This window comes from Rhinolophus sinicus, linkage group LG11 (assembly GCF_036562045.2).
Source record: "Rhinolophus sinicus isolate RSC01 linkage group LG11, ASM3656204v1, whole genome shotgun sequence".
Classification (NCBI taxonomy): domain Eukaryota; kingdom Metazoa; phylum Chordata; class Mammalia; order Chiroptera; family Rhinolophidae; genus Rhinolophus; species Rhinolophus sinicus.
The window spans coordinates 67,245,598-67,273,197 of NC_133760.1; the positions used below are offsets into that span (position 1 = coordinate 67,245,598).

Consider the following 27,600-nt stretch of genomic DNA (forward strand, 5'->3'; position numbering starts at 1 on the left):
CTCTGCGACAGGCCGCACTTTATTTGGAGTTTTCCACCTAAGCGGCTCCCAGCTGAGCCGCATGACATGTGCAAAAGTCCCCCGAGAAAGCTGGGCCTCGCAGTGTGTAAAAAAGGCCCCCCATGGGGCAGAGCTGTGCAACCATAAAAAAAGAGAGAGAGAGAGAAATCCGTCCCCCAGGAAGCCTGGCTGGGATATATATCGCCCTGGGCCAGGCCGCCGGCCAATGCTGCCACTGGTTCTGGGTCCTTTTTCTCCTCCGATTGTGCTTTTTTTCCAAGTCCTTAACATTCTGGGGTTGTGGCCACCAGAGGGCCAGATGCAGTCCTCAGGGCAAGGAGGCCTGGCCAGCAGTGCGGTTGAAGGGTGCCCTCTCTCACACACACAGACACCCCCAAACATGTGTTCCCCCACTGGTCTCATCCCCACCAGAAAACAGGGCTTCCCTGACCCCCTGAACCCCCAGCCTGCCCTCTTGTCACGTTGGGGGGGAGGGACACTCCCCTGAGACAGACAGCCCTTGGGGGCATGGCAGTGCCATTCATGTCACACCCCAAGGCAGGTGTTCGTGGGGTCTCACTGTGCGTTTGTGCATCTGGGTGTGGCCCGTTGTGTGTGTGTATGTGAGTGTGTGTTTGGCCAGAGGTGGGGGCCGAGGCTGGGGGAGGCACTTCTGGGATTCAGGGCACGTTGACTTTGAAGGGGCTTCCGGGGACACTTTCGTCACCCCACTTGACGATGAGGATATAGTCCCCTTTCTCCTTGACGGTGTAGGTGACGTTGTATACCCGGTTGCCCATGTGCTTCACGTAGACCTCCTCACAGGGGGTCTTGGGTCCATGCACACCCACCATCATCATGTTGGTGCCTGGAGAGGGAGGCAGCAAGGGTGGGCTCACACCAGGGGCCCCCATCCGCAGCAGGCCCCGCGCCCCCTTCCCACTCCGGCCCGCTTGCCCGCCCTAGGAGCCCGCCCCGTCCCTCCCCGCAGCATGCCTGCTTTGCTGCAGTCCACGGTGAAGGAGTTCTTCTGGCCCACGAAGGCCTGCGACAGTCCGGGGCCCCGCGTCACCACCTTGCTGGCATCCGAGGAGAACTTGGGGATGGAGCTGTAGCTGGAGCCCCGGCTGGAGGATGACTTGGTCACTGTCTCCACCAGAACTGTGGAGGTTTCGTGAAGGCTGTGGCCTCCAGACAGCCGGGGACCTGTGGGGCAGAGTGGGACAGCCGTGAGCCAGATCAAAAGCCCGCCCTGTGACTGACCCCTGGGCTGCACTCCTTCACCTAGCAGCAACACCCCATTCCAGACGAGCCCAGGGGACGCCCCCGGGCAGGTCTCCCCGAGATCTGGGCCTCTGCTGCCTCTGCCCCTCAGCCTTCTGGGCTCTGTCGGCAAAACTCGAGTCACAGGCTAAGAGTCTTGCTTTAAAAAGGAACACATATCCAGTGAATCCTTCAGGAAGCTTCCAAGAGGAAAGCTTGCTAACTTTACTGAGCTCTTTCTTTTTGGAAGCAAGAAATGTGGGAAGCCAGGAAGGCAGAATGTTAAGCTCAAGCCTGGGGAGCCACCATAGGGAAGTGATGGACGACAAAGAGTAAGAATTTGAAAAATAATTCTACACGAATCCACATGTAGAATATGGGAAAGGGTGTGCTGTGTAAAGCTAGGTCCATCTTATTCCTGGTAACTTGACCGTGATGTTTGGGGCATACTGTGACCCGGATGTGAGCAGTCATTGGAGCCACCCAGGTTGGGATGGACTGCAGGTTGGCCTGAAGAGACCTTCCCCTGCCCAGGGTACTCACCTGTGACTTTGGCCTTGAAGGGGCTGCCCACGATGTGCTGGGGACCGCCATACTTGATGGCAATGAGGTAGTTTCCAGGGGCCATGGGAGTATAAGTGACCACGTGGCCCTCAGGACACTCCCGACAGTCCAGCTGCACCTTGGAGGGGCCATCAATGGTGACAGACAAAGCCCCCGAGCCCGCGTTCAGGGTGTTGACGATGAACTCGGATGACACGCCTGGGGGCCAGAAGTAGCAAGGCTGTAGGCAGGAAAGGCTTGGGGCCCAGCGCTGGGATGGGCCATGCCTCCAGCTTCCAGAGCAGACCGCTGCGAGGACTCAGGGCTCTTTAGCACCGCCCCTCCTCTGGGGCAGGGCAGTATGGGACCAGAGACTGAGCACCCCAATATCCGCCCTTCCTTCCCAGCCCTAGGCACTCACCGGTAGTGCCTCCCTCGAGCCCAGGACCATAGGCTGACACCAAGCCAGGGTCCCCAGCCTGGCTCTGCTCCCCAACACGGATCTTGAAGGGACTGCCAGGGATGTGGGCACCATTGAACTTGACATCAATAGAATGGACGCCATTCTCGTGGGGGATGAAACGGATGGTGTGCTTGTCTGCAGGGAAGAGGGTTGGTGGGTGAGGCTTTATCCTTCCCCTCCCTTTCCCAGAAGATTCTAGTCTAGCAGGGGTGGCAGGGCCAGCTCACCACTGTCCAGCTCGGAGACGTAGCACTCCTCCACCGCCCCCGAGGGCGTGTGCACCCTGGCATCAATCACGCCCCGCGCGCCATTCAGCTGTACTGCAAAGGACGCTGGCTGGTTCACCTTGAGCCCCGTCTCCTGCAGAGACCACAGAGGACGGATGCTCAGACTCCTGGGAGGGTCTGGAGTGCTCCTCTCTGCAGGCCAACACTGCTCACACTGTCCCCCACTGTCCCCCAGTCCGTGAGGCTCCTACCTCCCATCCCCAGCCTTGGGTGGGGAGGCTCTCAACAAGGCCATGGTGGGAGGTGCGAATGGGGTCTGTGGCCTTAGCATCTACTGCTAGGGGGTGGAGCCACCTGGCTGTGCTGGGCATGGTGGAGGAAGCGAGATGATGTGCCCTGTGCTGGCTGAGGGGGTAAGACCCAGCTGTGAGGTGGCCCTGATGGCAGAGAAGCCAGTGCTAAGACAGGTGCTGTGTGGAGTCTGATGAGGAAACGGAAGAGTGGCCTGGACTGGCCGGGGGGCCCTCCCCGGGGGAGGTGGGCTACTGGGGGGGCTCCAGGAGAGGTGAAGATGAGCTGGGGGGTGGGCATGGAGCCCAGTCTGGAGGGGGTAATAAGGAGAGGCACAAGGGCTCCTGAGGCTGATAAGACTACCCTGAGGGCAGACGGAAGGGGGCATGGAGCCCGTTATACAGACACTGGGAGCGAGAGAACATCTGGCCAATCCAAGGTCACCGCTACGCCCCTGGCCACATCAGCCTGCCGTCCTTGACTTCTGCCACCTCTCAGGGCAGCAGAGGGGCCCCAATCCTGGACACACCTGGAGGCTGGTGACAGTAAGGCGGCGAGCGTCATCTGACAGGGAGGCCACGGGCACCACAAAGGGACTGTCTGGGATATGCTCGTCGTTGAACTTGATGGAGACCTCATAGTCACCTGGGGAGGGGAGGCCAGTCAGCACAGGCCCCAGGATCGGGGGTGGCAGGAGAGGGACCATCCCCACCCCAGCCTCATCCCAGGACAGGCTCCTTGGGTCAGGGCTCAGCTCTGAAGACACACGCATTCCCAGGGGTGTGGGTGGAAGATGGGGCAGAGAGCAGGAGTTCAGGAGAAGAGTCAGTTCTGCAGCCCCAACCATCTCCTGCCTGGCTGGTGAGGAGAAATCCCATCTGGAAGGTCAGGCAAGCCCACTGCCCATCCCCACGTAGACACCCACCTGGTTCCTGGACAACGTAGGAGACCCCGCAGGAGCCATCTTTGCGGTCCTCAAATGCAATCTCTGCCTTGCTGGGACCCTCCACGGCAATAGATAGGCCCCCGGCACCGGCTTCTCGGGTCCAGATGCTGAACTCAGCTGGAGACAGGCAAGTGGGGGGGGGGGGCCTTTAGTACCATCAACTGTCCTGCTGGCTGCCCTGCCCCCATCCCCCTCCTGGCCACCTGCCCCTCACCTGGCACGCCAGCCACACCTCGCTCCAGGCCAGTGCCTCCTGCCCGCACCTTATGGGCTCCACCTTCACCCAGTGGCCCCACGGTGAACTGAAAGGGGCTGCCAGGCACGTGCTGGCCGCGGTACTTGACAGTGACCGTATGGGGCCCCATCTCCTGGGGCACAAAGCGCACGCTGTATGCGCTGTCCTCCCCCTCGACGATCTCGGCGGCTTCTATCTTGCCCGACGGGCTGGTCACCTGTGCGGTCATATCCTGAGAGCTGGCCTCACCTGCAGGGTGTGGGGATTGTCACTGCACGGCTCAGACCAGCCCCGAGTGGCTGACTGCACCCTCTCCATCCTGTCCCCAGCCGCCCTGCGAAGACCCCAGCCCAGCCCTGCTCACCCTCCTGCTGCCGGGTGATGCTGCCGAAGGAGCCCAGGCGTTCCCGGCCCAAGAAGTCCCCAAAGACCGCGGGGAAGGGGTCCCCGCCGACCTGGGTGGACTCCTCCACCCGCACCTCGCGCTTGGTCTCCCCGCCCCGTGTCTTGCTGATCTCTGTGCGCTCTGTGCGGGTGTACGTGTGGCTGCTGCGTGTGAAGGTGCGTGTCAGGCGCTCCTGGGCTGACACCATCTGGAACCAGTTCCCTGTGGGAGACACACAGCCGGGGGGACGTGGGAGGTGAGGATGAGGAAGCAGGACAGACCCCTGAGGGCAGGTTCTGGGCCCACGGCCTCCCCACCGCCCTGCCCTGCCCAGGCTCCTCCTGGCTCTTACCTGGGATCTTGAGGTTCAGGTCGCAGGTGCTGCCGATGGTGGCGATGGAAGGCGCCTGCCTGCGCCGGGTGATGCTTTCCTTCATGCGGCCCTCGCCGGTAACCTTCACTGTGAAGGGGCTTCCTGGCGGGGCACAAAGGGCAGGGCAGGTGGCTCAGCCCACCCGCCTGCAGCCTCCTGGCCGCCCCCCGCCCAGCTCAACCCAGGGTCTTACCTGGCACGTGCTTGTCGGCAAACTTGATATTGATAATGTAGGTGCCGGGCTCAGTGGGGCAGTAGGTGACTTTGCAGGTGCCGTCCTCCATGTCCTCACAGTTGATGTCCACCTTGCTAGGGCCTTCAATACTCAGCCCCAGACCCCCATAGCCTGGCGGGAAACAAGAGACATGGCTTAGCCCCGCCACCTTCTCCACTTGGCCCTCCCCTCCCAAACTGCAGGCTCCCTCTGCAGTGGGCACCCCAGGTGCGTAGTAACCACTAAGGGAAAGATGGCTCCGTGGGAGAAGGGTTGAGCCAGGCACTGACCCCGAGGGCAAAGGATAGGCAGTCTGGAAAATTCCCTAAGGTAGGCCGCTTGGGTTCCAGCACACGAGGGGGAGACACACTCAGGACAGCTGAGCCTTCTCTTAAACATGACAGGACTGACGTGAGGACATTCTCTTTCCCCTAAATGGACTCTAGAATGTGAATCCCCACAGACACTGGGCCAGGAAGTTCAGGGAGGAGAGGGTGGCCAGGGAGGTACTGGGCAGGGAAGAAGGACCCGTCCTCACTGCGGAAAGGAGGGGTCTCTGGGGAGAAGCACCTGCATTACGAGTGTCCACGATGAACTCCGCCACCTGGAAGGTGTGTCCCTCAGAGAGGCCCTTGCCCCAGACCCGTACTTTGCTAGCGTCCCCAATCTCCGATGGCCCCACCAGGATCTTGAAGGGGCTGTTGGTGACATGCTTGCCACTCTTGCGCACGCTCACCACATGCTCCCCAACCTCCTTGGGGGTGAAAGAGATGCCTGCGGAGAGGTGGGGGGTCAGGCGTGGAGCCCCGGGCCTGGTAGAGCATCCCTTCCCAGCTCATCGGGCCTCCCTCTCCCTGAGGCCCCTCCCTGTGAGCCCGCACTCACCGATGTGCCGGTTGGGCAGGCGCTTCAGCAGGCAGGGCTCCTCGTTGCCCGAGGGGGCACGGATGCTGGCAGTCAGCAAGCTCAGGTCACTCTCGGTGATCTTCAGGGACACGTCCGTGGAGGTTCCTACATTTAGCTGTGATGTCCTCATGGAGTCATCGCCTGGTGGGGGAGTTGGGGTGTCAGGCAGTTGTGACTCCAGGAGGCCCTGCCCTCCTGGGGCTCAGGAGACCTCCTGGCAGATTCCACGGACTCAACAGAGACGGGGAACTGCTCAGAGAGGCCCAAGGCTCTGGAGAGCACAGTCGCCATTCACACGTTGGCTGTCAAAGGTTATGGATGGACTCAGTGCCCCAACTGCCCTGGGGAGGCCTGGGTCCTGAATGGGTGAAATCCCTAATCTGTGTGTTTAATCCTGAGTCACAAGGTTTTGTGGAAACAAAACACTACACTGGACCCTCCCACACAGACCCTTCACTCTCTCTGAGTGGCTCTGATCTAGTTGCTTAGCCTCTCTGAGCCTATCACGTTCCTCATCTATCGAAAGGGATTATCAATACCCTCACCTCACAAGCGTTACTTCAAGGACTGAACGAGAGGATGTGTTGCAAAGCATGGGGGTTGGCTGTTTCTCACCTGCTGTAGACAATAGAGTGTTCCTTACATTTGTCCAAAAGTGACCTCTTCCACCCTGAGGCCCCCGTGCCTTGAACATGCTGGGCTTTCATGTCCGTGTGTGCGGGATGTGTCATAGGCTGTATGTGCCCACACGTCCCCACCTGTGATCTTGGCTGTGAAGGGGCTCCCTGGGATGTGCTTGTCGTCAAAGCGCACGATGATGCTGTAGTCTCCAGGCGCTGTGGGGAGGTAGGACACGGTGCAGGTGCCATCCTTGTTGTCCTTGCAGGTGATCTCTGCCTTGGATGGGCCCTCCACAGCCAGAGACAGACCCCCTGTAGGTGGAGGGAAGGCTGAGATGAGAGGTCCTGTCCTCACCCCTGCACCTGGCTGGCCCCCCACCCCAGACCCCTGCCTGCAGCTCCCCTCACCTTCCCCAGCATCCTTGGTGACAATGGTGAAGGTGGCTGGCTTGTTGACCATGCCATGGCTCAGGCCTGGCCCATAGGCACTGACATGGCGGCTGTTGATGGCATCCACGTAGAACTGCAGGGGGCTCCCTGGAGGTGGACGGAGCAGGGGGCTGGGTCAGTAGTGAGGACAGGGGGTTGCCTGCACCCACCTCTGTCCCCAGCACCATCCAGCGGCCTCCCTGCCGAGCCTGACATCTCTGCCGCAGGGACCTGACTGGGCAAGTCTGCCTCCCAGTAGGCTATCAGCCTCCCCAGGGCCTCGCAGGATGTCTGCACACAGCAGGCACTCAATAGATGTTCGTTGAAAGAAGGCAGGCAAGAACGAAGTTGCCTGGGCTGCTCTCAGTCAGTCCAGCCCGGCCCAGTCCAGCCCAGTCCAGCCCAATCCAGCCCACAACTCACCGGGGATGTGGTTGCCATCATACTTGATCCCCATCTGGTGCAAGCCTTTCTCAGTGGGTGCGTATCTCACTGTGATGGTGCCGTCCTTGTTGTCGGTGATATTGGGCCGGGCGGTCTTCCCAGAGGGCATCCGCACCTCCCCTGCCAAGCAGACCCAGTTATGCAGGGCACCCCAGTTTCTCCCTCCACATCCCCCACGCTATCCCCATTCCTGCGTGGTTCTGCTTCCACCCCAGAGGTGAGGCACCAGCCTAGAGCAGTGGGATGGAAACTGAACTGGGAGACAGCAGGCTTGAGTCTGAGTTCCAGCTCTGCTCAACTTGCCGCATGACCTTGGGTAGCTCACTTCCCCTCTCTGGGCCCCTGTCCCATCCCTAAGACCAGGGCTGGGTCTGGATGAAGGGCCCCTCGTGCCTCAGAGCCCCAGGGAAGTACCTGTGAGCTCCCCTTTCTGCACGGTGAAGGGGATAACCAGGTTGAAGGGCCTCAGCATGGACTCCATTGGCTCCACGGGCACCACTGGCTCCTCTGTGGCCTGTGGTAGGTGAGAGGGAACAGTCATTGGCTAGGAAAGACCGGGGAGCTTGGCCTGAGCCGTGACTGAAGTCAGAGAAAGTGAGGCAAGAACAAGATGGTTAATGGTGAAACCAGAGCAACAGGAGAGAGACGTCAGCTGCAAGAGAAGAGGTGCTGTGCCCAGCTCAGAGAGCCCTCTGCCTAGCCTGCTCCCCGCCTGCTCCCCGCGATGGCCCCAAACCATGCCCAGCCCTGGCTGCTGAGGAATAGAACAAAGAACTGAAGGCAGAGGAGGAAGAGGAGGAGGGCAAGGGCTGGCCCAGTGGGAGGTGGCAGTACCCAGCGTGGGGCGTAGGTGCTGGGCCGGTGCAGCTGCAGGATGTCAGCGGGCTCCTCCACACGGGGCGCGGGGTCACACGCCTGGGGGCAAGGCACGAGCTCAGGGTATGGCGGGCCAGCACCCCAGTGTGAGTGACCAGACTCTGACTCATGGAACGACCCCGGGACCTGAAGTCCTGGGCTGCCCAGGAGGCAGGATGGGTACCTGGGTGCTTTACCCTCTGGAGGGCTTCATCTTCCTGCAGAGCCACCTTGGGGAGACGTATGGGGACAGGGGGCTCGAGGGTCAGAGAGAAACATGGCAAGTTCCTCCAGAGAGATCTGACCCCTGCCCGAGGAGCCCGAGGCAGAGCTGCGCTCACCTCCCAGGTGGGGAGGCAGCGGGAAAAGCAAAGGCTTGGCTGTGGAAGACTCTGGGCCCAGAATCGTTCAGACATTGGGGGGACAGGTCCTGGGATTCCTTGCTGTTGCTAAGAGGGCCCGACCCACAGCCCTCTGGCCCTTCTTCGGCTGTGGCACTTACCAGCACGTGGAAAGGGCTGTTGGGGATGTGCTCGCCTCCAAAGCGGATGGTGATGACGTATTTTCCTGGCTCGGGCGCTGTGTAGTAGATGTCAAAGGTGCCGTCGTGGTTCTCCACCACGTCCACGTCGAGCTCTGCACCGTCGGGCGTGGACACCGTGCACGTCACCTTCCCCTTGCCGGCCGCCTTGGCATCCACTGTGATCACTGTCTCCTCCCCGATCTGGATGCGGGGGCCCAGGCAGGCACCTGCCACACAGAGAGTCCTGTCAGGGTCTGTGGGGAATGTGCAGCCCCCTCCGTTCCCAGCCACCACCCCCCTCCTCAGCCTACAGCAGGAAGAGAAGAGATGGGGCACTCACCCAGGCCATGGCCTCCAATGGACACTGGAAAGAGAGAAGAGTGTGAGGCCATGCAGCGCTCAGGAGGAGTGGGGAGGCGGGCGGGGGGGAAGGGCAGGCTCGTGGACCCCTGGGGACTGGGCCAGGGATCTGGGAGAGCTGTGAGGGGTGCTGGACAATAAGTATGGCCAGAGGAAGCGGTCGGTGCCCACCTGTCACGAGGCACTTGCTGGCATCCCCAGTAGGCAGGGCATGGATGCGGAAGGGTGAGTAGGGGATCTCGTCACCGCCATACTTGATGGTAATGGTATACCGGCCACTCATGTCTGGCAGGTAGGACACAGTGTACGTGCCGTCCCCGTTGTCCCGGATGTTGGCCTTCTTGGGCTTACCCTCGGGGTCCTGGGGGAGAAGCAGAGGTCAAGGCCTGCCTGTGCCCAGAGCCTGCCTGGGAAGTAGGCTGAGCGTGGACTCACCAGGATCTGGACGGTGAGCAAGCCCTCCCCTGCGTCCCGGGCATCGATGGTGAACTCCACAGGCAGGCTGGCAGGGATGCCGGAGGCGTTGAGGCCAGGGCCACTGGCCCGCACCTTGCTGGCATCGTGGGCTGGAAGCACCTTGATCTTGAAGGGGCTTGAGGGGCAGAAGGGATGCACAGTTGGTTGGGGGTTGTGGGGGCAGGTCCCATCTCATTTTGGGCCTGGAGTCTTCCCCAAACATGAGCAGGAGAATTGACTCCAGCGGGCAGGGAGGAGGGACCAGTTCTCAGGAGTCAGATCACATCCTGAGTCCTGGGGGAGGCTCCGCCCTTGACAGAGCCTGAGTATTTCTTCCTCTTCCCAGGGAAGATGCTGTGGTTTGTTTAAAGGGGGGCGGGGGGTTTAGAGGCTGCCCTCTCCAGCCTCCTGCCCTTTCCCAAGGTGCTAATGTTGTGGCTACATGGTAGGAAAGCCCAGCTTGAGGAGAGACCCTGAAGCTGTGCTGCCTCCAAAACAGAGACAGGCAGGGAGCCCTGAGGAAGCGTGGGATGGGGCACTCCCAGGGCCTAGCAGTGGCTTGCAGGAGTGGCCCTGGCAGGAGCGCCCCAAGCTCAGCACGGCGTGGGAGCTCGAAGCTCGTCCTCACCTGCGTGGCACCTCTTGGTCAGCATACTTGACGGCTACCGTGTAGGGCCCATCGGTGGCTGGGGTGTAGTGGACAGTGTGGGTGCCATCTCCATTGTCACGCACCTCCACAGGCTCGGCCACACCTGGGCAAGATGAGCTGGGTCAGCAGAGCCTCTGGCACCCCTCCCACCTCCCTCCATCCTGCCCCAGACATTCCATACCTGTGGGGCCCAGTACAGCCACCTGCAGGGGGGCTCGGCCAGCTTGACTGCAGTCCACTGTGAAGGTCTGGGGAACCCGGGCCCTGACACCGGCCCCCAGCCCTGGTCCCGAGCACTTCACCTTCCCAGGGTCTACCACGTCCTTCACGGGTACCCGGAATGGACTCCCTGGGAGGAAAAAGGATATCAGCCCCTGCCCACATGCCAGGAGGGTCTCTGACTTTGAGAAACCAGGAGGAAGCCTTCTCTGCCTTAGAAATGCCCCCAGGAGGCTAGACCAAAATGTGCAAATGCTAAGGTACTTGCTAAGAAAATGTAAACAAGGATAAATAACCTGGGCTGCAGACTGAAGCTGGGTAAAGACGGGGGGTGGGGGATGGGGGAAATGTCGAGCAGCTTGGCCTGCAGGAGAGCAGGAGTTCTTGGCTTTACAGACAGAGAAAGAGGGCACAAGGCTGTCACTGAGCCAGTGACAGTGGCTGGGACTGTGTCTGAGTTACCGAACCCGTGAGGTCTGGTTCTCCAGGCAAAGGCCCGGGATGCCAGCATTGGGCCTCTGGGAATGAACTGAAGGGGTGGTCCCACCAACAGCACCCAGCAGCCTGCCTCCTGGCCACGGCCTCAGCGCCCATGCCTGCCCGCTCTGCGTCCTCCCTGCTGGCTGGGCTTGTGACCCTCCTGTCCTAGGGATGAATCTGCATATCCAACTCCCTTCCGGTTTCCCTCCCACCGAGCGGGCACCCTGCTGCCCTCGGGGACCCCCCCCCCCCTGCACACCTGGGATGGGCCGCCCCCCAAAGGTGATGTTGACGTCGTAGTCTCCAGGGGTGAAGGGGATGTACTCCACTGTGCAGCTACCATCCTTGTTGTCCTTGCAGGACATCTTGGCTTCTGAGGGGCCCTCGATGGCTAGGCCTAGGCCCCCAGTGCCAGCTCCCCTGCAAGAGGACACCCGATCAGCTCTGTGAGGACCAGAGAGTGGGGACAGAGGAGCAAGACGGGGAGCAGAGCAAGCCGCTGGGGGCCCAACTGAGCCGGCACACTGGGAGGTTTGCTCCTGGTCGCCCTCGACGGGGAATGGGGACGCTGAGGCACCCACAGGGGACAATGGGGCAAGTGGTTGAGACCAGGGTGGCTACAACGTCAGGGTGCACAATAGGAAAGGGGGAGGATACCTGGTCTCCACAGTGAAGCGGTTGGCTTTGTTGACCAAGCCACTCTCCAGGCCTGGCCCAAAGGCCCGGACGCGGGTGGGGTCACAGCCCTCGGTCACGCCCACGCGGAAGGGGCTCTTGGGCACAGCTACCTCATCATACAGCACCTCCACCAAGTGCACACCTGGAAGCAGCCACAGGAGCAGGTCAGCGTGTGCGCGGCCACGCAATGCTGGCATCAGATCCCCCCCTGCTCAGCCCGGCTCCTCACCCTCCTCGTAGGCCGTGTACTGCACTCGGTAGGTGCCGTCCCCGTTGTCCGTCACATAGGTGTCCGTTTTAGCGCCCGAGGGGTTGAGCACTCGAGCGCTCACGTGGTTCCCACCCGTGGCTGTTAGGGATCTTGCATCCACAGTGAACTCAGTAGTCACCTCACGCAGGACGCCTGGGTCCCAGGAGAGGAGAGCTCAGTGGGGGCTGGGGGCAGCCTCATACAGTAGCTCATGCCCGCCTCCCCTCCCAGCGCCCAGGCTGCTCCCTCCCAGAGCCTGGCCACCCTCTGCCCCTTATGAGCTCCAGGCCCTGTCTCCCACAGCCCCGGCCTTTACTCCCTTCACCATAGGTGACATTCTGTTCACATCAGTCACCCCACCAGGCTGTGTGCCCCACAGGGCACGTCGTGGTCTTACATCCTTCTGCACTCCCACCCTCACACCTAGCTCAGGGTTTGCCCCCAGCAGATGGTAACTCATATTTACTGAACTGAGCTGAACCGTCTCTTCTGACTCTTGTCATTTCTACCCCAAAGCATCCCTCTACACACTCTAGAGCAGGGTTCTTAGCTTTTTCAGATCAGGGTGCCCTTAAGCTGATGAAAATTGAGGATTTCCCCAGAAAAATGCCCACAGGCAGATGTAATTTTGCCACAAGAGCAGAGGCAAAGCTCCACGCCCTGCCTTTGCCCTTAGCTCCTTCCTGGGGTGTCTGAGCCCTAAGGACTCCAGGGCTGCCCCGAAGCCCCCCCTTTACCCCACGCAGGCACCCTAAGCCCTCAGCCCTGCTCCCCTCCTTCCTGCTCACTCCTTTGGCTCCCTGACTGGCGAGTTGACAGGCTCCTGGCTCTTTCTATCTCACTCACCGTGTGGCTCCACACCAGGCCCAAAGACCTTGATTCCACTGGTGTCGACAGCAGGCTGCACGTGGACACGGGTGGGGAACTTGGGTACGGGGTGCCCGCCATACTTGATGGTGATAGTGTAGGTGCCAGGGAAGGCGGGGCTATAGGTGATGTGGTAGGTGCCGTCGGCATTGTTATGGATCAGCACCTCGGCCTTGACGCCAGCGTCCGACAGGATCTCAATGGTCAGCTCAGCCTCCCCGGCCTCCGAGCAGTCCACAGTGAAGGTGGCTGCCTCGCCAGCCTTGCCACGCTCCAGGCCCGGCCCACTGGCCCGCACCTTGCTTGGGTCAAACACGGGCCGGATGGTGGCCTTGAAGGGTGAACCGGGAATATGGGCTTCGGCGAATAGGATGTTGATGGTATACTCGCCCGGCTCGGTAGGCAGGTAGCTGACAGCACACGAGCCATCACCATTATCCTGGCACTCGATCTTGGCTTCACAGGGGCCCTCCACTGTCAGCCCTAGGCCGCCAGTGCCAGCCCCCTTGGTGTCGATGGAGAATGGTGCGGGGGTACCCACCAGCCCACCCTTGAGGCCAGGGCCATAAGCGCAAACCTAGAGGGAGAAGCAGACATATGGGTTCCCTACACCAGCCCCTCCTTGCCTGGCCTTCAAGGTTTCCCACCCAGCTAAGCTCCTTCAACAGTGGCTGCTACTATAGACTGAGCTACTATAGACTGTGAGGAAACAGAGGCAGAAAGATTCAATCATTTGTCCCAGTTAGTGGATCTGGGACTCAAATCCAGGTCTGATCCAAGGTTGGCTCTTAAGGCAGGTCCTGGGATGGGGAATCACCTTCGCACTGGGTCCTTGGCTATGCCCACTCCAGGACATAAGGCCCTCTGGCCTCTGCCCCTGTGTCTCATCCATCTTCCCTACAAGCCCCCAACTCCCAGCTCCCACCAGCCCCTATCTCCTCACCTTGGAGGGGTCAGGGGGCAGGACACCCTCCACAGTGAAGGGGCTGCCAGGTATCGGGTGACCATCGTAGGTGATGTCCACTTTGTAGGGCCCCTCCTCGGGGGGCATGTAGCGTACAGCCTGGACTTCAGCTCCAGCCCCAGGTTCCAGCTTGCAGGGGATGGGCCGTCGGGAGGGCGAGGTCATCCGCACGTCCAGCTGGCCCTGACCGCCAGCCCCTCGTGTGTTCACGGAGAATGCCTGTTCTTGCCCTACAGCCACCTCTGCACAGAGGGCAAGAGATGCTGTGAGCAGAGACTCCAGCCCACCCCCAACACCCTCACTCCCAGAGCAGCTCTTGCCCCACTTACTGCTGTTGAGGCCTTGAACTTTGACTTTGCTGAGGTCCAGCGGAGGTGCCACATTCACCACAAAGGGGCTCTTGGGGACGGGGTCTCCGCCATAGGTCACTGTCACTGCCATGTTACCCTGTTGGGTACAACAGGAGGTCAGAACTGGTGGCGTAGACACAACCTGGCAATGTCTCTTTGGCCGGCAGATGGGGACTAGAGGCTCAGAGATCCACATCGAGCGAGAAAGGGAGGCAGGAAAGGGGCCAAGATCCAGAACTGACCCTGAGGGTGGAGGAAAGGGATCCAGCATCCCGTCAGCCAGGAGGGGTGGGGCCTGGGCAGGACGGGGCATACCTGCTGGACAGCCGTGTACTTGACGGTGTAGGAATAGTCGTGGTTGTCGATGATTTCAAAGTCCCGCACGGCCTCGCCCTTGGCAGCGCCAGCAAACTGTACATCCAGCTTGGCCTTGCCCGCTCCCTTGGTCAGCACCGTGAAGTGAGTGGGCTTCCCAACTTCCACACCTGGGGAGCCACCCCAACATGGTGGTGAGGGCCTGGCAGCCGCCTCGCCCCAACCCCAGCCAGCCTTGCCCAGGCCTTGCCCAGAAACCCACCTGTGCGGTTCAGCCCAGGGCCCTCTGCCTTGACCTTGCTGGCATCGTGGGATGGGTCCACCTTAATGTGGAAGGGGCTGGCAGGGATCTCCTGGATGAAGGAAAGGCTTGGTCAAGGTGGACCAGGGCGGCTTCTGAAAAAGCCCCCTTTGTTTCCTCCGAGGCCCACTGCTCATGTACAGGAAGTGCCCAGTCAATGGCTGTGGACTAGTTTCCCCCACCCCCGATGACAGCATCTCAAGCTGCCGGCTTAGACTTGGGGGCAGGGGTGCAGGTGACGGCCAAAAGCGGAGGGCGGGATACCTGGTTGGCAAACAGCACCATGATGGTGTAGCGGCCGGCCCCTGGCGGTGTGTACTTGACTGTGAAGGTGTCATTGTCATTCTTGATGATGTCAAAGTCAATGTCGGCCTCTGCGGGGCCCACCACACCGGGGGCGCACTTGATGCCAATGCTCACGTCGCCTGAGGGAGGCAGGCACGAGGCCATTAGGGAGACCGAACACCTCCCCAGCCCCACCAGTCCCACAGAGCTCCAGCCAGAGTACAGCCACCAGCCCAGATCCCGCCCAGGCCCCACCCCACGCCCACGCCTAGTCTGGACGCACCTTGCCCCGCCTCACTGCAGTCCACAGTGAAGTAGGTGGGCTCATTGGCCTTGAGGCCTGTCTTCTCCACACCAGGGCCGTACACCTTCACCCGCTCGGGGTGACTGCCCTCTCCCACGTTTACCTGTGGGGAGGGGTTGATGCTCAGCGCACTGCACCACTCCCGAAGCTCATCTTCTTCCCCAGGACTACCCGCCCCAGCCTGAGGGGGACCCTCTTAGCCTCTAGGAGGGGGCCTTGAGGTGGGGCGTGGTGATGAGGGTCCAGGGACAGCCAACATCTCCTGCCTGGGGCTCCACACATCCTCTGGGGCCACTGGTTATAGGCAGGGGCAGGGCGAGGTAGACGTACCCGGAAGGGGCTCTTGGGCACGTTGACACCTCCCCAGGAGACGATGATGGTGTGCTTAATGGGCTTGGTGGGCACATAGGAGCAGCGGAAGGTGCCGTCGCCATTGGGGATGACTTTGATGTCAATGGGGCAACCGTCAGCATCCTGTGGGCATCACCAAGCAGTTCTTAGGGGGCTACGGCTGCCTCTGAGCACCGGCGCCCTCTGCGGGCCTCCTTCCCCACCATCACAGGCTCCTTCCCCGCCCAGATCTCAGGCCACATGAGCCTAGGAGCCTAGGAGCCAGGAGACCAGGCTCGAGGCCATCTGCGTGGCCTGGTCTCCCAGCCTAAGTCTGAAATGTGTTGGCAGGGGAGAGGCCGGACTAAATCAAGGTTCCTAAAATTGAATAATGAACCTTTTAAAGAAGAATTACCCTTCCAGACCCAAGAATACGTTGATTAAATTCTAGGAGTCAAAAGATACAAGTTTGAGAAACTAACTTGGGAAACTAATGTCTTACTTAATCAAATCATCTTTTAATTGCAGGTTATTAGTATGAAAATAGGTTTTTGATAAAGTATGTTTTTTTAGATTATCAGTAAGAAAACACAGAATTTAAAATTTTCTGTAGTTCTTATGGACCCATGAAAATCAGTCCTGTGATTCCTGGAGGCGCCTGCCTCTTACCTGCCCCCACGGTCCCAGGGTCCCTGCCCAGGGCAGTGAGGGGCAGTGAGATTGGGCAATGTCCCACCTGGGCATAGAGCTTCAGGTCTCCCTTGCCAGCTGCACGGGCATCAATGGTGAACTCTGCGGGCTTGTCCACAATGCAGCCAGTGGGCTCGAGGCCAGGTCCAAAGGCCTTCACCTGAGTAGGGGCAAGATAGGAGCGCTGGGTTAGAGACTGGAGGCCTGGAGGAGGGTCCACTCGCACCACCCCAGGCTGGTGTGCAGGAGCTGGGACCTCACCTTGTCAGGGAAGCAGTCAGGTGGGGCTGGCTGGATGTGGGCGATGAAGGGTGAGTCTCGGATGTCCTCATCATCACAGATGACATGCACCGCATACTCCCCAGGCTCCGTGGGCCAGTACCGCACGTCACAGGAGCCATCCCCTTTGTCATCACACTCGATCTTGGCCTGTGAGGGCCCCTCGATGGAGAAGCCTAGGTGCAAGGTGGGCAGGGTCAGAGGGCACTACAGGCAGCTCGGACACCCCGCCACTCCCCCAGCACCCCCACCCCAGTTGCCCCCACGTCCTATCTCCTAGTCTTATCCTAATATGCGCTACCATTCCCACCTCGGGTCCCCACTCACCCCTCGGTGTCCCTCTATCATACCACTCCCCAGCATTCCCTCTTGCTGCCACCCAGTCACTTACCCAGTGTCCCCACCTCCGTGCCAATGGCCTCCACCACAAAGTCGGCTGACTTGCCCACCTGGCCAGTTTCCAAACCAGGACCCCAGGCCCGTACCTTCTGTGCTCCCGCCTCTGGGCTCACCTGTACCTCAAAGGGGCTGGGCGAAGAGAGAGCCAGTGTCAATGCTAGAAAGTGCCCTCATCCGGGGTACCCCTCCTCTCTTCCCTCAGACTCTCCAGCAGCTGGCTCCCTCCTCCCACCCTGTGAGGGCCCAGTCAGGAAGGCAGGGGGTACATGGTGCTTACCTACGGGGGATGGCATAACCGCCCCAGGTGATGGTCACCACATACTTTCCAGGCACCACGGGGTAGTACTCGCACTCGAACACACCGTCCCCAGCGTCCCGCACCTTCACCGGCTCCTCTGTGCCCTCTGAGGAGATGCGGGAAGCGGGAATCAACAGCGTGTGAGTCCCAGCTCCTCAATGCCCTCAAGGAGCCCTGGGAACCAGGCCCAGCCTGAGGGCAGTGTTACATGGGCAGAGCGGCACCTCAGGGCCGGGACCACATGTCATCCCTGTACATTACAGCCCAGGGTAGCATCTCAGGCAGAGAGGACCATTCTCAGCTTGCAGACTAGAAACTGAGGCAGAGTGGAGATGGTGTGCCTGAGGTCCCACCATGCCTCTGGTCAGTGTCCCTTTGGAGTCTTTCCAGGGGCCATCGTGCTGGCCGTCATGGCTCTCAGGGAGTCTTAAGCACTGGCCACATTCCTCCCTGCTCCCCCAGCCCCACCACCTCCACCCCCGCCACCCTGACCCCCATCTCCTACCCTGGCCTCCGGCACTCACTTGGTCCCTTGACTGTGACCTTGAGCTCCCCACTGCCAGCACCCTTGGTGAACACCTTGAAGTCAGCCACCTCTTTCACACGCACGCCCTTGGGCTGCAGTCCCCGCCCAGAGGCTCGGCAGACATTGGGGTTACAGGCTGGAGGGTGATGGGGAGAGAAGAGGGCAGGTTGGGGGTGCTGAGGGGTGCTGGACAGAGCCTCAGCCCCTCCCCACTCATCCCCCCACCTCACTGTGCACAGTCCTCCTGACCCCCTCACAAGCCTCCCCCGTGCTCCCTGGTGCCCCCAACACAACTGGGGCTGCTGGGAGCAATCATATTGACCAGGGAGCCAGGCACAGGCCCCCATCGGGCTCATTACCAGAAACCCCTCCTGCTGGGCTCTCAGAGGCAGAGCCTGGGTACACAATGGGGCAAAGAGAGATAGGAAAGGGCCCTGCACCTTGCCCAAGGCCATCCACCCAGAGACATATGAGCAGCTTTAGGAACTAAGTCATGCCACGCAACGCTCAGCAACACCATGGAATAAGAGATATTCCATATAACATGAAGCTGGCCACAGATCACAGGCAATGCGTGGAAATCCGCCTGCCACAGAACACTGCCAGTGGCCATGACCCAGACCTTGCTCAAGAATGGTGGCCTCAGCCTGCTACAGAACACATGAAATGACGCAGAACCCACAGAGTGCCACAAAACGGGCAACGGCATGTGATCCAGGCCCTCCATGAAACACAGGCAGATGTGCCACAGAACAGAGGCAGTGGCGTGGAACCTAGGGCCTGGCACACAAGGCCATGGAGGTGGGCTGATTCCATGCCACTTGGGTCACGCCACATAGCACAGGGGAGGCCAGTCGGCTATGGCCATGCCTGGCCCCGCCAGTGCTAGAGGTACCACCTGAGGGCCTGGTGTATGGTGCTCACCATATATGCCCCTACCTTGTGGCCCTGTTGCTTCCCCCTCAACCCTTCCATGGTGGCACCTGTCTGTGGTCCCCTGACCCTCCTTGGGGATACGGGGTAGAGAGATGATCCGGATGAGATCTCTCCAGAGCCCCACCCCCTGGCTGTTCCTTCTGCTCATTTGAGGCCTTCAGCTTGCTCTGCACCCACCCCAGGATTTAGTGCTTCATTTCCCATAAATCCCCAGACCCGGAATTTGGTGGCAATTCTCTCTGTGTCCTGGCCTCGGTGGGGATGGTAAAGGGCCTTTACCTTCTGCCACATGGACAGGGAAAGGACTGCGGGTGATGGGGGCACCCGCGAAGGCCACATGCACTGTGTGAGGCCCCTCCATCACAGGCCTGTACGTGCAGCGGAACGTGCTGTCACCCTTGTCCTCCAGGGCCACCTCCACTGTGTCCCGCCGGCCCTGCGGGTCCACAATCACCACGGCAACGTCACCAGTGCCGGCTCCTGCCGAGGAAAAAGGCCGTCAGCCACCGCTGCTCAGGGCTCCCTCACCCAGACCACCCAACCTGTGGCTGGGACCTCGCCCCAGTCCCCCAGCCACACCCCCAGGCACAGTCAAGGGCTGCCTGCCTGACATCCCCGAGGCCTGTCCTTACCCGCAGTGTAGATGTCAAAGTAGGTGGGTTTGTTGGCTACATTGCCCATGGGCTCCAGGCCAGGGCCACGGGCTGACACCTTGTTGGCGTCCCCCAGGGCCATGCCCACATTCACCTCAAAGGGGCTGCGTTCGATGTTCTGGCCAGCAAAGAGCACGGTCACCTGGAGGTCAGGGGTCAAAGGTTAGAGTCTAGGGGAGAGCAGAGCCAAGGAGAGTGGGAGGTGGGCGGCTGGTGCCCTGGGGTGGGGTGTGAGCTGAGAAGGGGGTCCACGCAGCCAGAGTCTCGTGGGGAGATACCTTGTGCAACCCAGCGACCTTGGGCACGTAGGAGACGGCGTAGGTGCGGTCCTTGTCGTTATTGGGAACCACCTTGGCCTGTGGGGGAGGGAAAAGACGGGAGGTCACAGTGGTGTATCCCTTCCTGGCCCCATAGAGCCTGGTGGCCCCCATGGTGAAGCACAGCCGTGGCGCTGGCAGCCGCATCCAGGCCATTCCCGTTGTTCCTGTGTCACACTAATCCTCCTGTCCCCATAGTCTCTCCATACCTCCTCCGTGTGGCCTTCGGGGTCCTCAATGTAGACCAGCACCTCGCCCACGCCGGCATCCGCGGTCTGCACGGTGAAGTGGGCGGGCTGCAGCACAGTGTTGCCCTGGGGCTCGATGCCTGAGGGGCAGAGGCAGAGGCACATTACTTAGGGACAGCCATCCTAGCAGGCACCCAGCTGCCTGGGGACGGGGGCTCAACACATACCAGGCCCATAGGCGATGACCTTCTTGGGGTTCAGCTGCTTAGAGCGCACAGGGGCACCAGGTTTGAGCTTGGCCTTGGGGAACTGGGACAGGTAGGTCATGACAGAATGCTCATCCACGTTGGGGTCCACAATCTCCTCGGGAGCAATCACCTGCCATGGGGAGGAGTGGAGTTACAGCGTGCCCCCCTCACCTAGCAACTCCGGTTCTTACCCACATCCTGACCAGGTATCCTTCTAGACCCACCTGCCACCCTTGGCCCCCTTACCCCTATCCTCTCCCCTCACCCCACTGTGAGTGTACCTGGGGCACCCCGAGCCAGTCGTCTGCCTGCTGCATGGCCTCCCGGGCGTTCTCCACAGGCTGGTTGGGATCCCAGGCCGCCCAGTCTGGGCACAGGCCTGAAGAGATGTGGGGACAGGATGATTGGGGGGAGCAGTTAGCCAGAGGCAGAGCATGTGCTCATCTCACACCCTCCTGGGCTGTGGGTTCACACCCCCTCCCACCAGCCAGGTCCCTATTGACCCCGACGTTCTGGCCCATCGGCTGGGATGCCCATTGCTGCTTAGAGGCAGGCAGCCCTCCTAGCACCAACAATGAGGCCTTTCTATCCCGACTGACGCAGCCTGGCACCAGCCCTGCCAGCCAGCCTCCCAGGCCGCAGTGCAGACCCTGAGCACCAACCCTGAACAGCAACCCCTGGGAGGGCACCCCTCCCGGGCCTCTCCACCTCATTCCAGTTGCCTCAGGGTGGACAGAGGAGGTCAGCGTCCCTGTTCCACATATGCCTCTGGCCCATCCCCTAGAAGGCACCTCATGGCTGCTCCCAAACGCTTCCCACATCAGCCTCAGGGCATGAGACACCTTCTCCTTCCTAACTGCCTACTTGGGGAAACTGAGGCACTGAAGGGCCTGTTGGGAGAGGATGAGTTCTACTCTATGGCCACCCACAACCCAGCTCTTCTCAAGGAAGGGATTCTAAGGCAGCCCCAGATCACTCCTGTGAAGGGGTGCAGGGGTTAGGGGGTGCTTGGTCTAGGCTAGACCCGGAGGAGGGGGGTGATGCTCACTGGCGGGGAGGGGGCCATCTCAAAGGCTGGAATCCATGAGTGGCCAGAACAGCTGAGCTCATTGCTGGCAGCCGCACCAGCTGTGGGCAATGGCTCAGCAGCTGGGAATGCTTCCCAGGCTGCCGGTGCCCTCACCTCCCATCCCCTGCTCCCCAGCTGACCCCAGGCTGGCAGAGGATTCTCCCAAGGGGCCCTGGCTCCCCAGTGGCAGAGTTGACTGACCCAGGAGGAAGAAGCCCTATTTTCTAGGAGAGGAGGCAGGGTTCCAGCTGTGGTGCCTCCGATTTCTCACGGACCCTAGCTGCCTTCCCCTGACCAGGCCAGGCCTGGGTCACAGGCCACTGGGCAGTGCCACTCCAGCCTCAGCCCTCATCATCCTGGACCCCACCTCCTTCTCAAAGTGGTCCCAGGGTCTCACAAAGAAGGGCGTTCTCTGGGTCTAACTCCTGACCTTCTTGCTACTAGTCCCACATTTCCTTTCTCTCAGCTCGGCAGAAACGGTACCCATGTGACAAAGCAGGAAGTTCACGGAACAGGGAGTCGAGGCTCTGGGCTCTAGATCAATTCTGCCACAGATGGACTGTGTGATCTTGGACAAGTCACTAGCCCTCTGGACCTCAGGGTCCTGGTCTGTAAAATGAGGGGTTCTAAACCTCTTCCTGCTGCTGCAGAATCAGGAAGGGCCTGACTCCCGCAGTGATTCTCAGCTGGAGAAGGTGGTCCTGATCCGCCAGCGCTGCGACAGGCATTCTGACCACCACAGCCCTCAGTCCCAGCAGCCCAGCAGGGTCCCAGCGCTCCTCCCAGGCTAAGGGACCCATGTGTGCCAGCTGGCCCACTCACCAGGGGCACAATTGTCCACCAGGGCGCCCAGAGCTTTGCCGTCCTGCCAGTCGCGGTTGAAGTTGGTGATGGGCAGCTGGGGCACCTTGTTCTGGATCCAGCCGAGCAGACGCTGCTTGGGCGTCTGCTTTCGGGCGTCTTCATCATCCTCGTCTTCCCACATGGGCATGGAGATGGAGTAGTGCAGGATCAGCGTCCAGATGAGGCCGAGGATGAGCTTCAGGTTCCCATCCACGATGGCCTTGCTGTCTGCAGAGCAGAGGGAACAAGGTGGGCACCTTCTGCTGCATAGGCCCCACTGCCCCCAGGCGCCCTCCCTCCCCAGCAGCCTACTTCTGGAACCTACTGCCTTCCCAGCCTACCAAATTCTCTCCCTCCTGAAGGCCCTGCCCAGAAGTCAGCCCTTTCCGGGATCCCTCCCTTCTCCCTTCAGAATGAGGCTGCATCCCAATGTGTCCCCACTGCAGGGACTCTTCACCTCTATCAGAGCACTTGAGTGGGTCTCCTTATTGGGGTACAGGTATCCATGTAATTAATTATCTGGTATGTAAGCCTCTTGGGGGCAGACGCTATTTTGTCGTGTCTCATTTTTTAAGTTTTGTTGAGGTATGCTTTACATACTGCGAACTGCACATATTAGAGTACACCTGGATACGTTTGACAATATGTATGTATCCACAAAGCCATTGCCGTAAGATAATAAACGTATCCCCCCCCCCCCCCGCAAAGTTTCCTAGCACGTACCTTTACGTGACCCACGCTCCTAACCGTCCTTGTCCCTCTTTTCCAGGCAACAACTGATCTGCTCTCCATCACTATAGAGTAGTTTGTGTTTTCTAGAGTTTCATACACATGGAATCGTACCGTATGCATTCTTTTTTGTCTGGCTTCTTTCACTCTAGACCCTGTACTTTATTTTTCTATACTCAGAGCCCAGAACTTAGTCAGGTCTCGATAAATACTGAGTGAATGAATGAATACTTAAAAAGCTGAAGTTGGAGAGGAGTAGGACCCACCTGATTTCAGCAAAATTCTACTCTAAAGGCCATAAAAGTCTTTAGGAACAAAGTTTCTGGGAGGAGGGAAGGGGTACAGACATGCTCTGTTAAGGCTGGAAAATCATGTGTTCAAATACTGAGGGCCAGTGGGATTTCACAGGAGCCAGGGGAAATGTCACTCATGTGGACTCAAGTCTCAGATGCTGAGACTCTCAACCCATCCCCTCCTTTGAGGAATAGGATGGACCAGAACTGTTTCCCCAAGATTTTGGGAGCCTAGTTCCCCTTTAACAGTCAGAAAGAAATATCCAAGAGCAGGGGGTGGCCTAGAGTATATAGATCTTTGGAAACCAGCTTATTTGTAAATATGCAGGCCTAAAACCCATCGGCTTCCCAGAGCAGTTTTTAGGAGATTGGGAGGGGGCGGAAGACTCAGCCTTGTTTACCGGTGTTGCCAGAGAGATGGGAAAGGGTGGGGCTGGAGGCACCCCTTACACATTTTTTCCTGCCCCCCTCTGGATCTTGGGGGACAGCCTCAGGGGACTAAGGGCCTGGGAAATCCCAGCGTCCCCTACCCCAGCCCCACCTGCCCCCAGGAGGGAGAATCTCAACTTCTCTTCCCTCTGGCCCGGGACTCTGGCCCCCATGACTCCCCCACCCTTTCACTGATTCATCCTTCCTTCCCCAGCAGCTCCCCAGCCCTCCCCCGCTCCCCCTGGCTCCACTGCAGCACAATGGTTTGGCAGCTTTCAGATTCCATGACACACTCACTGCCGGCCTCCCGGTGCTTCAGTGCAGTCCCTCTCAAACACACAGGCCCACAGCACACACATTCGCAGTCTTGACACCCAGGGTCCCACAGCCTCTCCCAGCCCTGACAGCCTCCAATCTCCATGCTGACAGAAGTGCTTCTAGCCAACTGGAGCCAGATCCCCAGGAGGGAGGCCTGGAGGCTGCTGGGGTTGGGGGATGGGGGCGTGTTGGGGGAGGTCATTCATATTTGCTGCGGGAAGAGGTTTCTCCCCAGCAACTGGCCCTGGGCCAGACAGCAAGTGGTCCACTGCAGCTTGGGGCAGGAGAGGGTGGGCCTAGCGTCCCACTCTGGGAGCAGTGACCTTCCTCTCCCTTCCCCCCTTGGAGGCCAGGCAGAAAGGAGGGGAGCTCAGCTCAAGCCAGCCTTCCTCTCTTGTACCCCACCGAGCTTCGCCGGCCAGGGGGTACCCCCAAAGGGGCGGGAAGAGCCCAACAGCCAGTGCCTGAGGCAGCCCCAGGCCCCAAGTGGAGGGGGAGGAGAGAAGGCTGGGCGAGGGAGGGGCTGGGACAGCTGCTGCCCCCTCCAGCCCCTCCCTTGGCTGTTGGCTCAAAGAGAAGGAATAGCAACTGGGGAACAGCTGCGGGACAGTGCTGCCTCATAGGTCTCTTTGTTTGGAGGGGCTGGGGGGGGGCTGGGATGGGGGGAGTAGGGTAAGAAGGGTACACAGCTCCTCCAACCCAGGCAGAGTACCCCCTCCTTCAGGTGGACTTCTCAGCTCCCAGCTCCCACCCCACTCCTAGAGAGGGACGTGGGGAGTCTTTTTGACCCTCCTCCCAGGTGCCCAGACGCTCCATTTCAGTCTTGAAATAATGCCTAGAGGAGGCCCCCTGGACGTCCCGTTCCAATCACTTATGGGAACCGAGGGAACTAGAGGAAAGAGGGAACCCAGCTACGTCTCCTCAAGCTTGGGAAGCTCCTTCCGCCTGGGCCCCCTCCCCTCCAACCTCAGCCTCAGGCCCAGCAGCAGAATTGCTGACAGCTTATCTCATCACCGGGAGTGAGCCACTTGGCCCAAATGGGGAATGGTTCCCTTCCTCCCGGCGGGAACCGAGGCACTTCCCTCCCCACCCCAAACCAGCTTTTGCTTCTTCCCCCTCTACTCTGAGCCGGCCCCTCCACAGTTGAGCCAAGGGGCTGGAGCCAGGCACCACCATGGGGGAGGGGAGAGGTGCGCACAGGAAGGATGAGGCCTGGAGAGGGGCTAGCCGCCCCACAACCCAGAGGGGAGGGGAAAGCAGAGAGCAGCTTCCTATAAAGATATGCTGAGGCCCCAGGCTCTCCCCTGGAGACCCCACCTGGGACAGCCAGTCCTGTCCGTCAAATCCCAGCATGCAGGGGGGTGACAGACCAAGGGCAGACTCCCCTCAGACCCCTGCCAACACACACACACTCTCAAAAGCCCTCAGCCCCACTACACATCCCAGGGCCCCTCCCCCACTCCTGTCCTCAGGCTTGTCCTTCTGGAAAGCTCAGAGACATCTGCTGTGTCACGGAGGTAGGGCTATTTCCAGGCCAGAGCGGGTGGGGTGGGAGGGCAGTATTGGGGCAGGAGGGGGTAAGGCCTAGAGAGGGGACTGGACAGGGCAAAGAGCCCCCGACTGACCTCAGCTGCTAAATCAGGAGGCTTATAGATGCCCTGAGGGAGAGTTGGGGGTGGACAGACATTCAATTATCTGGAATAGACTCTGGGGCAGTCTGGCAGGAGAGGCATCTGACCCTAAGTTAAACCCCTCTCCTGGGGCCTTGGGGTGCACACTTCAAGGGACACTTTCCTGTAAATCACAGCGGGACTCTTTAAGAGCTCACCACAGGAGTACACAGGAGTAGGGGGTCTGGCCCAGGCCACCAGCCTGCAGAGAGGACGGCAGAGCAATGAGGGGAGGGGCAGCCTTTGGCCACTCAGAGTCCAACCTTGGCCTCTGGTTCCCAAGCCTAGAGTGTCTCCCCACCCCCACCCAACACAGACACACCTTCCAAATCTGGTTACACTCAATGACTTCCTCCCTTCTACAGGCCTTCCCCTCCCTCCCCTCTGCCCCGAGCGTTAGTTGCAGCCAATCCCAGCTTAGGGGGTGGGCTGGGGCCGGCCGGGCCTGGACGTGCGGAGACCCCTCCCTGGAACGCTGAGCCGGAGGAGGACTCGCGGGGGTTAAGGCTCCCGCGCTCGCTCAGTGCCTTTTTAGGTTTCCGAGGCTGGGCTCTGCTTGCCTCGGCCCCCGGGCCTGAACCCAGCTGCTTAACACATGCGGGCCACCGGCTCTCCGTCTGCCCCGGAGCCCCGGGATCGGCCGTGGTTGGGACCTGCCTTCAGCCCGCTCCTCCCGGTGGAGCTGCTGCAAGGCTGGGAAGCCTTTGCTTTGTTTGAGGGAAGACGCCCCCAAGAATCAGTAATGGGTACTGGCCCTGTCCTCTCAAGTATGGCTGGGGTTGCCCGATGGCAAGAAGGCGGACGATGAGTAGAGAGGCGGGTCGGTGGCAGCGTGTAGGAGAAGACTGAAGCTGGGGGACTCTGGACCCTCCGGGTATCTCCCCATCCCCCACCGCTCGCCGCTGTGCAGAGGGGCGTGAGGGCAGTGCCCGTGTGGCCAGCGTCGGTGGTGGCGGGAGAGCCGGGGTTCCCTCCCCGTGTCAGGGGGCTGCTCTCCTCCCTCTCTCAGCTCCCCGCACCCACAGGCACCTGTGTCCCGTCCCCACGGGCCAGCCGGTCCTCGGGGCACTCCCCTGCCCACACTGACCTATGGACACGAGCTTGATGTGCTCGCGCTCGAGGAACTCGAGGGCCACGGACACGTTCTCCAGCTTCATCTGGCGGAAGTTGGGGCGCGGGTGGAACTTGCGGTACATGCGCTTCTGGCTGAGCACCTCGAGCAGAGCGATGAGGCGCAGACCGTCGCTGAGGTCTCGCTGCAGGTCGGTCAGGCGCTTGCCCACGCACTTGAGGTGCTCGTTGCACCAGCGCGTGAATGTATTCTGCTGGATCTTCTTCCACGGAGCGTCCTCCGCCAGGTCCTTCTCCGTGGACGGCATGTCGTCTGCCTCGTCGCCCAGGCCGAGGCCCGCGGGCTCCGAGTAGCCGCTGTTGTTCATCATGCTGGCAGGGGCTGGGTCGGGGGTTGCGCTGCCTGCTGGGCACGGGCTGGGCAGGGGCTGGGGGCGCTGTCGGGGCGCTGTCTGGGCGATCGCGGGACTCGCAGCTCTGCGCTGTGCGGCTCTCAACTTCTCTCGCGCCCCTGGCTGGCGGGACTCAGCGGGACTCTTCGCTCCTTGGCCGCTCTCTCTCTCTGTCTCTCTCTCTCCCTTCGGGGGCGGAGCGGTGCTCGGGAAGTGCCGGCCCGGCCGGGGCGGGGGGTTTAAGAAGCCCCGGGCCGCGCTCCCCCCGCCGCACTCGCAGCCCCCGGGTCCACGTCAGAGCGCCGGCCTCCCAGGAATGCCGCCCGGCCTGCGGGTGGGGGCCGCGCAGAGCCCGACCGCCCCGCCTCTGTCCTCCCCTCCCCCACGCGGCCCGATTGGCCCAAGGGGGGGGCTCCCCCGCCCCCCCAGTTAGCGCCCCAGAGGGGCTAGTCACTGGTGCGCTGCGCTGGAGAGGTGGAGCAGAGCTGGAAGGTGGGGGGTAGGGCACCCAACACCCCAAAACTAAGCATTGCCCGTCAGAGATTAAATATGTCCCCTCCACGTCCCGCAAGACTAAAGAGATCAATGGGGAAACTGAGGTCAGTGGTTAGGGTAAAACACAGTGATCTGGTGTTGACAAAATTTTCTGGGTGAACTGGTGACAGGGCCATTGACAGGGCCTGGGAGTCCTGGCTCCTAGCCCAGGGTATTGTCCACCTGTGCCAGG

The 27,600-nt window shown here is 60.6% G+C and overlaps 1 protein-coding gene across 2 annotated transcripts; it reads right to left on the minus strand.

Moving 5' to 3' along the window:
- Positions 1-27,082, minus strand: FLNC (filamin C). Of its 2 annotated transcripts, XM_074315622.1 has the most exons (48): positions 26,498-26,988; positions 21,951-22,199; positions 20,341-20,438; positions 20,039-20,189; positions 19,833-19,951; positions 19,585-19,662; positions 19,286-19,448; positions 18,933-19,133; positions 17,716-17,853; positions 17,171-17,297; positions 16,886-17,022; positions 16,477-16,670; positions 16,262-16,375; positions 15,526-15,669; positions 15,175-15,298; positions 14,871-15,031; positions 14,568-14,658; positions 14,306-14,475; positions 13,970-14,087; positions 13,620-13,882; positions 12,656-13,253; positions 11,789-11,962; positions 11,539-11,701; positions 11,141-11,301; positions 10,364-10,531; positions 10,162-10,285; positions 9,513-9,669; positions 9,249-9,438; positions 9,058-9,081; positions 8,697-8,944; positions 8,174-8,254; positions 7,754-7,883; positions 7,319-7,459; positions 6,875-7,003; positions 6,605-6,778; positions 5,826-5,987; positions 5,511-5,714; positions 4,920-5,072; positions 4,706-4,828; positions 4,333-4,575; positions 3,948-4,217; positions 3,713-3,850; positions 3,317-3,432; positions 2,497-2,629; positions 2,228-2,404; positions 1,807-2,025; positions 997-1,206; positions 1-868 (listed from the first exon to the last, which is right to left on the minus strand). In XM_074315622.1, exons 1-48 carry the CDS (start codon positions 26,850-26,852, stop codon positions 681-683), a joined length of 8,193 nt encoding a protein of 2,730 aa, XP_074171723.1. In that variant the 5' UTR covers positions 26,853-26,988; the 3' UTR covers positions 1-680. The 2 variants fall into 2 exon arrangements, with proteins under 2 accessions (XP_074171723.1, XP_074171722.1); XM_074315621.1 differs by lacking the exon at positions 8,174-8,254 and having other exon boundaries at positions 7,754-7,853; positions 26,498-27,082.
- Positions 27,083-27,600: the final 518 nt, after the last annotated feature.